General features: G+C 44.2%; 1 protein-coding gene across 2 annotated transcripts in view; it reads left to right on the forward strand.

Moving 5' to 3' along the window:
- SLC12A4 (solute carrier family 12 member 4) overlaps nt 1-3,287 on the forward strand; it is a 90,040-nt gene extending 86,753 nt beyond the window's left edge. For both annotated transcript variants that reach the window (XM_006121105.5, XM_014572555.4), the window contains exons 23-24: nt 201-334; nt 2,334-3,287. In XM_006121105.5, coding sequence (XP_006121167.2) covers nt 201-334; nt 2,334-2,425 — 226 coding nt within the window. In that variant the 3' untranslated portion in view covers nt 2,426-3,287. The remainder of the gene's footprint in view (nt 1-200; nt 335-2,333) is intronic.
- The last annotated feature ends 10,875 nt before the right edge of the window (nt 3,288-14,162 follow it).

The raw sequence follows: 14,162 nt of genomic DNA on the forward strand, positions 1-14,162 counted from the left end.
GCTCTAAACACGTGGCAGTACAAATAACTCTATGCCTTTAAAATACAATCTGGAAATAATTGTGCATACTTGATTAGCTGGCATTTCAAATAGTATTTGGTAGAAATGGTCTTTGTGAGCTATTTTTTGTAGTGATTTATTTAAAAAATTCAGATTTACAAGTGCTTTTTTCTAACAAGAAACATGTGATTCTTCAACAGGAATCAGTCAAATGTCAGAAGAATGCACACAGCAGTGAAGTTAAATGAAGTAATTGTAAATAGATCCCATGATGCCAGACTTGTTCTTCTCAACATGCCTGGCCCTCCAAAGAACATAGATGGTGATGAAAACTGTATCCTTTGAAGGGAAACCAAGTTGATACACAATATCTATCTCTCTTTCTAACCAAGTTCTCATACTATGCCTATCAAAGATATGTATTTAAACCAAAATAAGTGTAACTTACCGTTCCAATGGTGTGAAAGTAGTAATTCAGGACAGTTGAGATACAGTAAATATTTTTACGGGGAAAGTCACGTCTGCGGTGAACACTGTTCTGTTTTGTACCCAGGATGCTTTACTAATATCACCTGTCATCTGCACTTCTTTCTTAGTTTCATTTTCTCTAATGGGCCTGCCTTCACAAGCTGTGGTAACAGTAAGGAAATTCAGTAGCAGTAATTTTGCTCCCTACACAATAAGGCTAAAAAATTTGCCATTACTTAGTATGGAAATGATGTTTGCTCTTTCAAGCAATAGCAGTTACTTTTTTCTTATTGCTTCAGGAGGTAAACAAGTTGGTCTGCGCAGGATGAATTAAAAAAACATTTGTAAGTCTTTTCTTATTGTACTTTGAAGCAGTTAATTTTACACAAAATTTAACAAGCAAAATGGGGGAAAGGGGTTAACTCACTGATTGGCTTCTGAAGATGCACTTACTTTAATTATAGAACAAAAGAAGTATTTCTGACATGGTAACTTCAAATCTATAATCTATTTGGCCCTCTATTTGGAAGTTCCTAACAACTGAAATTGCCTCCCATGGTTCAAAGCTTAAGGAATAGATGTAGAATGGGAGAAATTTCTGGATAGATACAATCCATAAATTAGCTGAAACAAAAGACAGGACTATGCAGCACTTTAAAGACTAACAAGATGGTTTATTAGGTGATGAACTTTCATGGGCCAGACCCACTTCCTCAGATCAAATTGTGGAAGAAAATTGGCACAACCATATATACCAAAGGGATACAATAAAAAAAAAGTGAACACATATAAAATAGACAAATCAGATTTTAGAATAGAGATTTGTCTATTTTATGTGTTCACTTTTTTGATTGTATCCCTTTGGTATATATGGTCATGCCAGTTTTCTTATACAATTTGATCTGAGGAAGTGGGTCTGGCCCACAAAAGCTCATTACCTAATAAACCATCTTTTTAGTCTTTAAAGTGCTGCATAGTCCTGTCTTTTGTTTCAGCAACACCAGACTAACACAGCTACACCTCTATTACTATTTTACATGAATTAGCTGTCCCTCTGCTTTCCTTAGCTCCTCCTACAGTTGGCGTGGATTAAAATTTCCTGGTGGACAGCTGTCCACTCTCGCCCCTTTATAGACCCAGCTTGCATTCTGAAGTAGGCAGTGTTTGAAAAAAATTTAGTATGTGGTTGAAACATGACTCAAAATATGGCTGAGATAACCCATACATGTGTTGCCTGATGCTATATTTCTTCACAAAGCCAACACAGATCTGTTAGATTTAATGAGTTGCAAGAAATTAATTTACTGGCAAGATATAATTTGGCCTTTCAGTTGGTTTCAAAATATAAACATTTACAAAGTATATTCTGCCATGAATATGAAATATTTGTATCAATTTGAGAAACTTTAACTCTACCAGCTTTTCAGAAGTTTAATTTATCTGGTTCTTTAAAAGTTTTCTCATACTGTTTAAAACAACTCTAGCCGCACAGCTTGCAATTGACTTCCTGATAAATGTATCAGCCCCAACACGGGCTGCACTAGGGATGGACTTGGCTCCCATGTTAGGGATGGACCTGGCATCCCGTGTATCAGCCCCAACACGGGCAGCACTAGGGATGGACCTGGCTCCTGTGAAGGCAAGATAAGGGACCCTCTGAAGGTAGGGAGAAGAGGGTTGGGTTCTGGAGTTAAGAACCCAATTAAGAAGTTTGTTTTAGAGAAATTACTCAAGATTCTTAGTTACACTCATCATATTGGAAGGCTTATTGCTGTTGTATTACTATTCAGTATAAAGGATGCCAGTTACTCTCCATCTGCATGTAAGTTATAAAATGTCTTTAGTCCTTGACTTTGTTGATTCAGACATGGAATTCCTGGAAGTTTTGACAGAGGGTTTGGAAAGAGTATTACTTGTTAGAGGAGGAGGTCGTGAAGTCATCACAATTTACTCTTGATTTTAATACAGCTTTTCGCACCATTGCACATATACCTTCTTGATGACAAAAGACATTCCAGTTTTAAATGGAGAAGAAAATAGGTTCTCTCTCTTTCCCTTTCCAAACAAACACAGACTTTCCAGCATCCATACTGTCTCTTCAATGAGTATTAGGTTTATTTTCACCAACCAACCTTTATAGTATACTATTGATCTTAGTACTGGTTCCATTGGTTTTCTGTCAGGTGACACTCCAGTTGCTACATACATATCTTTTGTATTGCAGAATGACACCATCCAACTGGCAACACAAGTGAATCATGAATCTACAATATTACTTGGCGCTTCTGCTTTGATACTCTGGCATTTGTGAATGTAGTTTTAACACTAAACTGGTTTTAGAAAACAATGCTAATGTGCAGTGTTTTTAGAAATTGTATAAAGTTAGAACTTGACAGTTACTGTAACAAAATTTTAAAAGCTTTTATATTAGTTTGTGGGGATAGAGAATGACATTATATAGCAGCTAGTTTCTGCAAAAGTTCAGCTGTACTGCATTTTCTAAACAGGAGACTAAAATGTAGGAACTGACTGACAAAGCTACAGTTCTGTGGGTTCCTTTCCAAAAGTACAGTTTGAGTTTTGGATAAAAAAGTATACTTTAATACATTTATAGATTTAAATAAATTATGTTGATATAGCTGATTATGTATGTAGAATGCTACAGAGAATGAGTAGCTTCTGAGACTTTTGGGTCTGTGGCAGAGGCAGATCCCTATTTATTTTTATATTTATTTGTTAGAAACATTGGAAACATGAATGAAAAAAGTCTCGGTGTTTCACAGAGAGGTTTCGTAAATAAATTTCAACTCATCAGTGGATCCAAGAGAAGTCCTGTGCAGTTCTTCCCTATTAAAAATTCCTGCAGCCCGTCATTGTATGATTCTGAGTATAGTGAAACTCCAGTACGTGGAAGTGTGTGCTGCACACAACAATGTGCGCAAGACTTGCACAAGTACAGGAGCTGCTTTTTTTTGTAGGATTGGGTTTTTTTGTTTTTGTTTTTTTTAAACAACCAAGACCCCTTTTGATTAATGGATCTCTCTCTCTGAAGATTTTTACCAAGCCCATTAAATGATACTGTACAGCAGGATCATATTTTTTCAATAAAATGTGCATACACTCCATTATTAAACAGTGTGGAGTTCCATATTCTGTAATGCAATAGCTAGTGTGCACCCGTCACTCTTTTCTATTGTGTGGAATTGGAATTGTTCAGCTAAATCTGCATAGACTATCTGTCAAAGGCAAGAAGAATTGACACCCCAGCCGAAGTCTTGTCTGACATTGCCTGATTTGTAATACCCCATAATAAATAATGGTGTGCCAACACAGTATGGGAGTAATGGGAAGGATTTAAATATTTATGAGGTGATTGGAATAATGGAGACGTGGTGGGATGACTCACATGACTGGAGTCTGTTGAGGCTAGCACCAGGTCTGCCAGTCCAGAACCACTCTGCCACTGCCCTGAGCTTGGCTGCAGCATGAGCCAGCAACCCAGTGGCAGCCAGCCCTCCACCGCTCCCCAGGACCAGGCTGCCAGCTCCCAGGAGCCTGCTAGGGGCCGGAAAAGACAGGTGCCTTCCTGGTCCAGTGTGGAGATCATGGACCTGATTAAGGTCACCGCCTCCAAGGTCCATGATCTCTGCACTAGATGGAGGAATGTGGCTGTCTACAGGTGGATGGCTGCCAGCCTGGACCCCAAAGGCCACATCCGAACCTAGGAGCAGGTTCAGATGAAAACCAAGTTGCTGCGGCAGGCCTATGCCAGGGTCACGGCGCTGCTCCCAAACGGGCAGACCCAGACAGCTGTCCCTATTATGATGCCCTAGTCTGCATGCTGGAGGGTGGGACGGTCCGTGCCCCCCAGGTGGTCATTGACCGTGGGGCAGAGGGCCCTGACCAGGGCATGGACGAGGAGGGGGCCAGGAGCCCAGAGGAAGCATGCCATGCAGCCAGGGCCCCCGAGCCGTCCCAGCAGACCTGTCGCCGGTGTCGTCTGAGGCTAGGGAGGCACCAACATGTGAGTGCCATCACTGTCCCCGTATGTGGGGGCGGGAGGGGAGGGAGACCAGGGACCGCTCGCGTGGGCCTTGCTGGCCACGGCTCACGCAGCAACCTCTGCATGTGCCATGCCATCCCTAGGCACGTGGCCCCAGCTGGCTGCCACACAGGGGCCTTGGCCTGTTATCCACATGCGTGTATGTACGAAGGCACATGACATGCTCCTGACCCCGGGGCGGGACACAGCAGGACGCCCTCCCTCCACAAGCCCCCTCTACACAGAGGCAGGGGACATCTCCCCCCCACCATACACACTATATACAGAGCAGAGGCATGGGTGCAGTCCCAGGCCAGCTCCCAATCCTGGGAATAGCAGGACATCCTGAACATGGCCTGTGTGCAAGCACATCAGCTCCGATGGTGCAGAGACCTGTCGTCCTTGCCTTGCAGAGAGGGGCTGGGCTTCACCCACTGTTTCCCCAGGGATAACTGACCACTTCCTTTATTTTTCCACAGCCGCAGCAGCAGCCAGTGCAGGGCGCACCACTCCGCCCAAGACATCCTCCCGCACATGGGCACTCAGTAGGCTGACCCATAACCAGGAGGAGTACCAGCGGCAGCACCTGGCGATACTGCGGGGCCTGCACCGCACCCTGGACTACTGGATGCATGAAGACCTGCAGCTCCGGTGGGAGAGCTGGCGGGAGCTGCTTGCCCAGGGCTGTGCAATCTGCGACCAGCTGCAGACCCTGGTGCACAGATTGTTGTCTCCTGCTGCTCCAACCCCTGCTGCCTCCCCAGCTACCGCTCCTCCTCCCACTCCTGCTCCCCCTTCCGCTTCTTCCTCCCCACCTGCCCTAGCCTCAATACGCCCCCCCCCCCGGGATGCCAAGGCCCCCACACCCACAGTGCTGGGAGACAGGTGGGCCAGCAAGACCCCCAACTCTGAGCTTCTCCCTCTTTTTCCCCTTGCCTCCCCCTTCCAGCTCCCTCCTCTAGGTTTATGCCTCCCCTTTCTTCCCCTCATTCCCCCCCAACCCAGCTTTGTTCAATAAAGAGAGTTTGTTTTCATCCACACGTGTCTTTTTTGTACCTCAGGAAGGGGGGTTAGGGAGGGGTCAGTGGAAGGACATGAGGGTGGAATGAGGCACAAGCCTCCAGTGGGGCAGACCAGGGAGACTTCACTCCTCCTCCGGGTGGAAGCTCTCCTGCAGGGCCTCCCGGATATGGAGAGCCCCCCGATGGGCCTCCTGGCTGGCAGCCATGCGGGGCTGCATGTACAGGCTGACCAAGTGCTCGGCCTCTGCCATCCAGGCTGGCAGGAAAGCCTCCCCCTTCCTGTCACATAAATTGTGCAGCACACAGCACGCCGCCACCACATGTGGAATATTCCGCTTGGAGAGGTCCAGGCGGGTGAGGAGGCATCTAAAAACGGGACTTCAGCTGGCTGAAGGCACCCTCCACCATGAAGCGGGCCCTGCCGAGCCTGGCATTAAAGGCCTATCGGGAAGGGTTGAGGTGTCCTGTGTAGGGCTTCATGTGAGAGTTGTAGGGGGTAGGCTGCATCCCCCACCAGGCACACAGGCATGTCCACGTCCCCAACCCTGATGTGGCATTCGGGGAAGAAAGTCCTGGCACAGGAGTTGCAGTACACCCGGGCGTCGTGTGCTTTGCTGGACAAGCCCATGTTAATGTCCACAAAGTGGCCCCGGTGGTCAGACACAGCCTGCAGGATGATGGAAAAGTATCCCTTCTGGTTTATGTTCAGGGAGGCCTGGTGGTCCGGGGCACGGATGGGGATGTGTATCTTGTCAATTGCCCCCCGCGGTTGGGGAAGCTCAGGCTGCCAAACCCCTTGATCACCGCATCCACATCAGTGAGGCGGATGACTCTGCGGAGCAGCACTCTGTTGATGGCCTTGACCACCTGCAGAGGGACACACAAAACTGAGAGTCACTGGGGTGCCAGGGTGGCTGAGTGTGCTCCTTCCCCGCCATTGCCCTGCACCCCTGTACTGCCCAGGAACAACCCCCATGTAATCCTCAGCCACACAAAATAACTCCTGACCTGATGCCCTACCAGAAGTGGTTTCAGCTGCCCTTAAATGCGATTCAGCGTCCAATCAGTGTGGACGTACTATTTCAAAATAGCAAAACGCTATTTCAAAATGCATTTTGTGTTTAGATGTGTTATTTCAAAATAACTATTTTGAAATTAGATATTTTGAAATAATGCTGTAGTGTAGATGTACCCTAAGAGAGCAGTATGATTGCTCAGAGCGTTCTAATATATGGAGGGAGAAAACCGTGCTGAGAGTCTCTGAGTTAAGCTTAGAGGCGGGAGCAGTAGAGGTGAAGTTGTGATTGTTGTCTGCTATAGACTTCCAGATGAGGTAGACAAGACAACTAAGAGAGACTCCCAGATCACATGCCCTGGTTCTCATGGGGGACTTTAATCTCCCTGACATCTGCTGGGCGACCAATACAACAGTACACAGATGATCCAGGAAGTTTTTGAAGAATGTTGGGAATAACTTTCTTGTATAAGTGCTGAAGGAACCAACTAGGAACCATGCACAGCTTGACCTGCTGCTCACAAACAGGGAGGAACTAGTAGGATAAGTGGAGGTGGGTGGCAACCTGGGAAGCAGTGATCATGAGATGGATGAGTTCAGGATCTTGACAAAAGGAAGAAAGGAGAGCAGCAAAATACACACCCTGGACTTCAGAAAAGCCGACTTTGACTCCTTCAGAGAACTGATGGGCATGATCCCCTGGGATGCTAACATGAGTGTGGGGGGAAGGAGTCCAGGGGAGCTGGCAGCATCTTAAAGAAGCCTTATTGAAGGCACAGAAACGAATCATCCCGATGCACAGCAAGAGAAGCAAATATGGTAGGAGACAGGATTGGCTAACCGGGGAAATCCTTGGTGAATTTAAGCACAAAAAGGAAGCTTACAAGAAGTGGAAACTTGGATAGATGAGCAGGGAGGAGTATAGATATATTGTTCAAGAATGCAGGGGAGTAATCAGGAAAGTGAAAGCATAAAGTTGGTTAGACGGTCGGGCCCAACGGGTAGTCAACGGCTCAATGTCAGGCTGGTGGTTGATTTCTAGTGGAGTACCCCAAGGATCTGTTCTTGGACCAGTTTTGTTCAACATCTTTATTAATGACTTGGATGAGGGGATGGATTGTACCCTCAGCAAGTTTGCAGATGACACTAAGGTAGGGGGAGAGGTAGATACATTGGAGGGTAGGGATAGGGTCTAGAATGACGTAGACACATTCGAGGATTGGGCCAAAAGAAATCTGATGAGGATCAACAAGGACAAGTGCCGACTCCTGCACTTGGAACAAAAGAATCCCAAGCATTGTTACAGGCTGGGGACCAACTGGCTAAGTAGCAGTTCAGCAGAAAAGGATCTGGGGATTACAGTGGATGAGAAGCTGGATATGAGTCAACAGTGTGTCCTTGTAGCCAAGAAAGCTAAAGGCATATTAGGGTGCATTAGGTGGAGCATTGACAGCAGATCTAGAGAAGTTATTATTCCCCTTTATTTGGCACTGGAGAGGCCACATCTGGAGTACTGCGTCTAGTTCTGGGCCCCTCATTACAGAAAGGATGTGGGTGCATTGGAGAGAGTCCAGCGTAGGGCAACCAATATGATTAGGGGGCTGGAGCACATGACCTACGAGGAGGGGCTGAGGGATCTGGGTTCATTTAGTCTGCAGAAGAGAAGAGTGTGTGTGTGGAGGTGAGGTATTTGATAGCAGCCTTCAACTTCCTAAAGGGAGGTTCCAAAGAGGATGGAGGGAGGCTGTTCTCAGTAGTGACATGGCACAACAAGAAACAATGTTTTCAAGTTGCAGTGGGGGAGGTCAAGGCTGGATATTAGGGAAAACTATTTCGCTAGGAGGCTGGTGAAGTACTAGAATGGGTCTCTTCCAATTCTATGATTCTATGACCTAAGTTCTATTGCAAAAAGATGTCCCATGTCACATTATGCAGATGTTTCTTTGATCTAGTCAATGACTCCTAGATGTTATTACTGGATGGTTACAATTAATAATGTACAAAAAAAATCTCCTTTACTGAAATGACAGGGGCTGTGATTTTTTCCCCTTTTTAATTAGGAGATGTTGAGATGTCCCTGTGTATACTGGGGTTACCATGGTGGGGAGCACAGTGAGAACTGTGTAACCTGGGGGTGGATAGAGAGATACCATTGTGGAATTATAGCACAAAGTCTGGTTTTCTGATCTCCTCTTTCTGTTGCAAGTCCTGCTCTCTTCCTTGCTATCAGCGTACCCAGGATGCAATCCATGTGTCCAGCATGCCAGGTCACTGACGGGTGGGTGCTACACTGAACTGCTCCTCACATTCTATGCTTGTTCTTTCCCCCTTCTCAACACTCCGAATAGCAATCTCCACAAAGATGATTCATAAGGACCTGCCTCCTCGCAGGAAAAGGGACAAATATGTTGGGGGGGAGGGATGAATTTTGAAGAGCACTGGCATTATTTTTTGCATGAGCTTAATTCTCATGAAAGGACCACAGGGCTAGCTCTGTATTGAAGAACTGAATTTTTTTTTTTTGGTTAATAGTAGCTGGCAGCCTTAATCATTTTTACTCTTTGTTTCAGAACAAGTTGAAAAAAGTATAGCGTGCTTAATATTTGTGATGAACAATAGCAGTTGTAAAGACATCTTCCAATGAGTGCTAGTGTGGAAAAGAACATGTATAAACTTAAGCTGTTCACAATCACAATAGCTTATTTGCCAGTTTTGTAATAGAGGAGATATTATTCTTGTTGGTTTATTCCTTAGAATTTATTAGAACAGCTCTGAGGAACTAACTTTTTTTTTGTCCCCACATCCACTCACCATATTTAAACTTTCCAGAGCTACACCATACTGAAGAATCAACAAGCTATATTTGTTCCTCATGGAAATCATGTTCCTGTGGCATTTGGCATCATGCAACTCAGTTTTATTAAGGAGTGTTAGTGCCATCTACTGCATGCTCAAGTGAACTGTAAGACTTTATCCTTAACTTCTAATGTTTGTTGTTTGTGCTGCTGAGCACGTTGGGTTAGCTGTGTTGGAATGTAGGCAGGAAGCATGCAAGATAGATTTTTAAAAAGGACTTCAATGGAATATACAGACAGCGAAAACAAAATTGGGCCTGGTCCTTGGTATTTTTATAGTGAGTTCAAATTTCTCACCCACCTCCCCAAATTTCTCAGCCTCTCTTGTAGGGTGTAATGGGGAGAGAGGGGCAATAGTCCAGTGAAAACTCATGGGAGAGATGGAATGGGACAGGCAGAATAAAAAAAAAATCAAAGCAAAGAGGTAGTATCTAATTGAATCACCTTAACTGCCTCTTGATGGAACTGTGGGTATTTCCAGTCCCTTCCTAATCCACACAGCTTGTACTTATTCATATTTCCCCCAGGTGTTCTGTTTTAGTGTTAATCAAATGGGTTTGTGCATATGAACTGATGTGAACCCATCAGTAATGGGGGAGATTCACAAAATGCATTCACACTGGAAATGATACAGTTTATAACAAGCCGAGAAACATTTAGCATAAATTTCAGGACACAAACAAGCTCATACATGAAATTATTTCTTCAGAAATTTCTGTATTGGTTATAAAAAAATGTAAATATTATAGGCCAAGATGACATTTTAAATTGCAAATATCAATCTTTGTCAGTTAAAAAAAGATAGCAGTATTTGTACTATCCCTGCCTGCCTGGGACACCACAAATGTTAATGGAGTACAAGCATCAGAATTTCTGCTGTTACTTGTAGACGCCATTTTTTATTAAAGTGACAATGGAGCAATGTTTTCCAAGAGGACTGCTGTGGTACTTTGCTATTGAAGCTTAACTTTTACAGTGGGGAGAGATTCTGCAAAAAATGTTGATGTTTAGACCCTCAACTCCACAAGAGGGAACTAGAGTGCCAGGCACTTGGGAGAGTTGTTCACATGAGGAAATGTGCATTTGATTGTTTATGAACCACCCGCTGAGGGGCAATTCTTAGTGAATTTTTCATGTTATTTATTTACAAAGATAATCCTGAGGGCACTGTAGTTACCTGTTACGTGATTAGATAAAGAAACAACTTCTGCTCGTTAAGACAAAACATAGATCAAGTTCCCCATTTAGCAGTGCCTTGTGGTATGCTCTGAAGGTTGGCAGATTAAACTTGCTCATCATTTAGCCCTGGTTTGTATGAAGGTACTGCCAAGGCTAGATGCTTGATAAAATTCAGAGCTGTACTTTCAAACAAGGGGTTTTCTGTATTCAGCAAGCACAGCACCTGCTAAAGCCATAACAATCTCGAAAATAATCCTCCTCTTAAGAACTGGGTAAAAACAGCAGGCCTGGAAAGTAGCTGAGACGGTGTCATTCAAATCTTGGTGATTTTAGAGGAAACAATCTCTGCTGCCTCACTGCAACTACCAGGTGCCCTCCCAAGAGTTTGGGTCATGGCAGGCCACAGCAGCTGTTACAACACAACATGGCAGATGACAAGCCTGAAGAAAATCTCTCCCAATCACTACTCCCATGCCAGTCTCCAGCCTCTAACAATAGAGACCCTGGCCACTTGGACACTCACTATGAAGTGGAATAAAAGAGATGTATTTTCCAAAATCAACACCACAGCCTAAAACCAGGAAATAGGTCAGCCCTGTCACCACAGGCCCAATGTCTGATCTAAGTAGCAGTGTGGAGGTAAGATGGGACACAGCCAGTTTCCTGAGCAAATTGTCATCAGTCAAGTTTTGAGGTTTGTCCTGCTGGGTTCCTGCCATTTCTCTAGTCCGTTGATGATAAACTTTTGGCTGCGTGCATTCATGGGTTTGCTCCCCTGTCTAAGTGTGTTAACCATGCACAATTAATTAACATGACAGACTCCCGGAGAGCCTTCAGAGACCACAAATCAGATAGGGATTGAAATCACACGAGCAGGTTTATTGCCAAACAACATACACTAATAGTTGTCAGGAGACAGACTCGCCACTGTGCCGCTACACCTTATGTAAGCCGTGGCAATGGACTAACACTCATTAAGTGCCCTGGATTTACAGCGCATCCTCCTCCCTATGGTCAGCTAGTGATCACCCTTTGAGGTGCATTTTTATACATAGGTACAAACAAGCCACACATCACTGACATATAAGGTTGCCTGCCACCCTCTGTTACCTGGTTACCGCCCCTTACCTCGCAGAAGTGGGTTTACTTACTATTCATCTATCTACTGACTATCTATTGTGATGTCAACTTCGACCCAGTCCTGAACCTAGGTCAGTATGTACTTTATTTATGAGAAGGTAGTTGGGACCAAGATGTTTTTCAGTGAGGCATTCTGCTAGAACCCCTCTGGAATTTGCTTACAGCCTGTGCATGGTACCTGTACCTGGTACTTTATGCTTAACCTGGCTTATCCTATTTCTCTTTAGCCAAGCCTTTTTCCTGCCTGCAGTTTCACTGAGCTAAAGTCTGGCTCACTAGATTTCAGGCCTACTGATTTTATGTTACATACCCTCTGCAGTGGTCCAGGTATGATGCACACCTGCTCTTTTAGTTCCTGAAGCTGCACTGGGTGCTGGGTTCCATTTGCTCAGCACAAGATGCAAAGGGGGCTGGCGCATTTACTTTTAGGCTGTTCTCTGATAGTACATGCCCCACTTTTTTGTAGGACCACCAGGTGGCAGTCAAAGCCCCGGAAGCAATGGGGCTGAAGGTATCAGCCAAGGATTGGCCATGCTGTTATAATTAACCTGGTGGTATAGCAACAAATACCATTGTGCACTAATGTGCAAACTGAACATCTCATTGCTGACAGGATGATGGCATATTAGTGAGCTGGTCCAATATGAGGCTGAAGTATGGTTAGGAAGGCACACTGTGCAAGTACACTGCAGAACCCCTGAGATTTTCTAGGGCTGTGATTTTGTAAAATGGATATATTAATTGGGAGTGGATGGGCAAACTGATGCCCTGCATGTTGCAGAATTTAGAGGCTTAGATAAAAATCCAAACTTTGTGCAAGAAATCACAGAACCACACACCCATAAAGTAGCTTGTGTTCCTTGCTTTTCAGCAGGACCAACTGTGCTCCAGTGCTGGGGCTTTCTTTTCAGATGTGGAAATGAAAATGAGTCATTAAAGTTTGAACCTCAAAATGTAATGTCGGGTGAGGATGTCTTGATTTGTACATACTCAATTGACTTGCCTACTTTTTTTGTATGACTGAGTACAGAAATGGGTCACAGTCCAGCGAGAATTGGCTTGCCTTAAGGTAGACTATAGCTCCACTCTTTTGAGTGTCTGACAGAAAACATGGGGGTATACTGTTAGCTGTATGAACTGTTGGTCTGGGGAAACAGTTATACAAACTTTAATTTTAAAGACTTAATGAGAGCAAAAAGTGACAAATGTAGCTCTTTGCAAAAATGACACAGCCCTCTTCATGTAGTTGAATACACAGGACATCTGTCAAGTGTCTCCTTATTTGAAACAGTTTTTTAAATTTATAACAAATGTGTGCTCTGTTTTGTTTCATATTTTTCTAGCTAAACCCTCAATTTGGTTCTCAGATTTAAAAAAAAGGGGGAGGGGAGAGAAACATTAAAGAGCAAAATGAAATGGACTGCCTCATAATAAGCTGGCAAAATTCAAAGCTGAATGTATTTTTCCGTAGGTCCCTTTCATCTGCTTTCACCTGAGAAACCACATAGCATTTCCCATAATAAAATGCCAATCTGCTTTTCTCTTTAAGGACAAGCACAATGCACTTTCTCAGAGACCAGCTCTCCTGAAGTGAAGGCAAGCACAGTCCTCCTTATTGTCTGGAGACTTTAAACCAGCATAATCCTTGTCTTGCCAGAAAGGCAGAGGTTAAGCCATTCATTCATAAAGGGTGTGTTGGGTGCTGTTCCTTTCATTACCATCCTTGGCAACTTGTCTGCATTAATAAAGCTAATTTCCCTGTATAAAGGAGTGGACAGCTGAGAGAGCAAACAAAAATGAATGTTTAAAAATACAAATCAAATGAGCACTTCTGTTTTTCCTCTCTTCCTATGATATGTAGTTGTAATTGGGTCTTCATGATTACCTTAATTATTAGCTCAACTTTGAGAAAACATGAAATGTCACAATATTAGTCTCAGTCTACTAACGTAATTCCAGAATTGTGTTGTACCTGGTAAACAAAAGTGTAGGGCTAGAAATTGATGCATCAAAATTGGTGTATCAGAAATTAGGCTTAATTGGTGGATAAAATAGTGAGGGGATGGACTGTTTTGCCCTTTGGGGGTCCTCAAAATACTTCAAAATCAGGGAGAGATGCAGAAGTGCAACAAATACTGAGTGACAGAAAATGGGATCCACTGTAACATATTCACAATTCTACAATGGAAACATGAACCCAGGGACTTATCCCTGCAACAAACCCCATTGCCAACTCTGTCCATAACATCTACCCTAGTGAAACCATCACAGGACCTAACCACACCAGCTATACCATCAATGACTTGGTCACCTGCACATCTGCTAACGTGATAAATGCTTTTATGTGCCAGCAAAGCCCTCCCCATGTACATTGGCCAAACCAGACTGTCTCTACACAAAAGAGTAAATGGACACAAATCAGACATCAAGAATAGCAACAT

Source organism: Pelodiscus sinensis, chromosome 12, assembly GCF_052426305.1.
Source record: "Pelodiscus sinensis isolate ZL-2025 chromosome 12, ASM5242630v1, whole genome shotgun sequence".
Classification (NCBI taxonomy): domain Eukaryota; kingdom Metazoa; phylum Chordata; order Testudines; family Trionychidae; genus Pelodiscus; species Pelodiscus sinensis.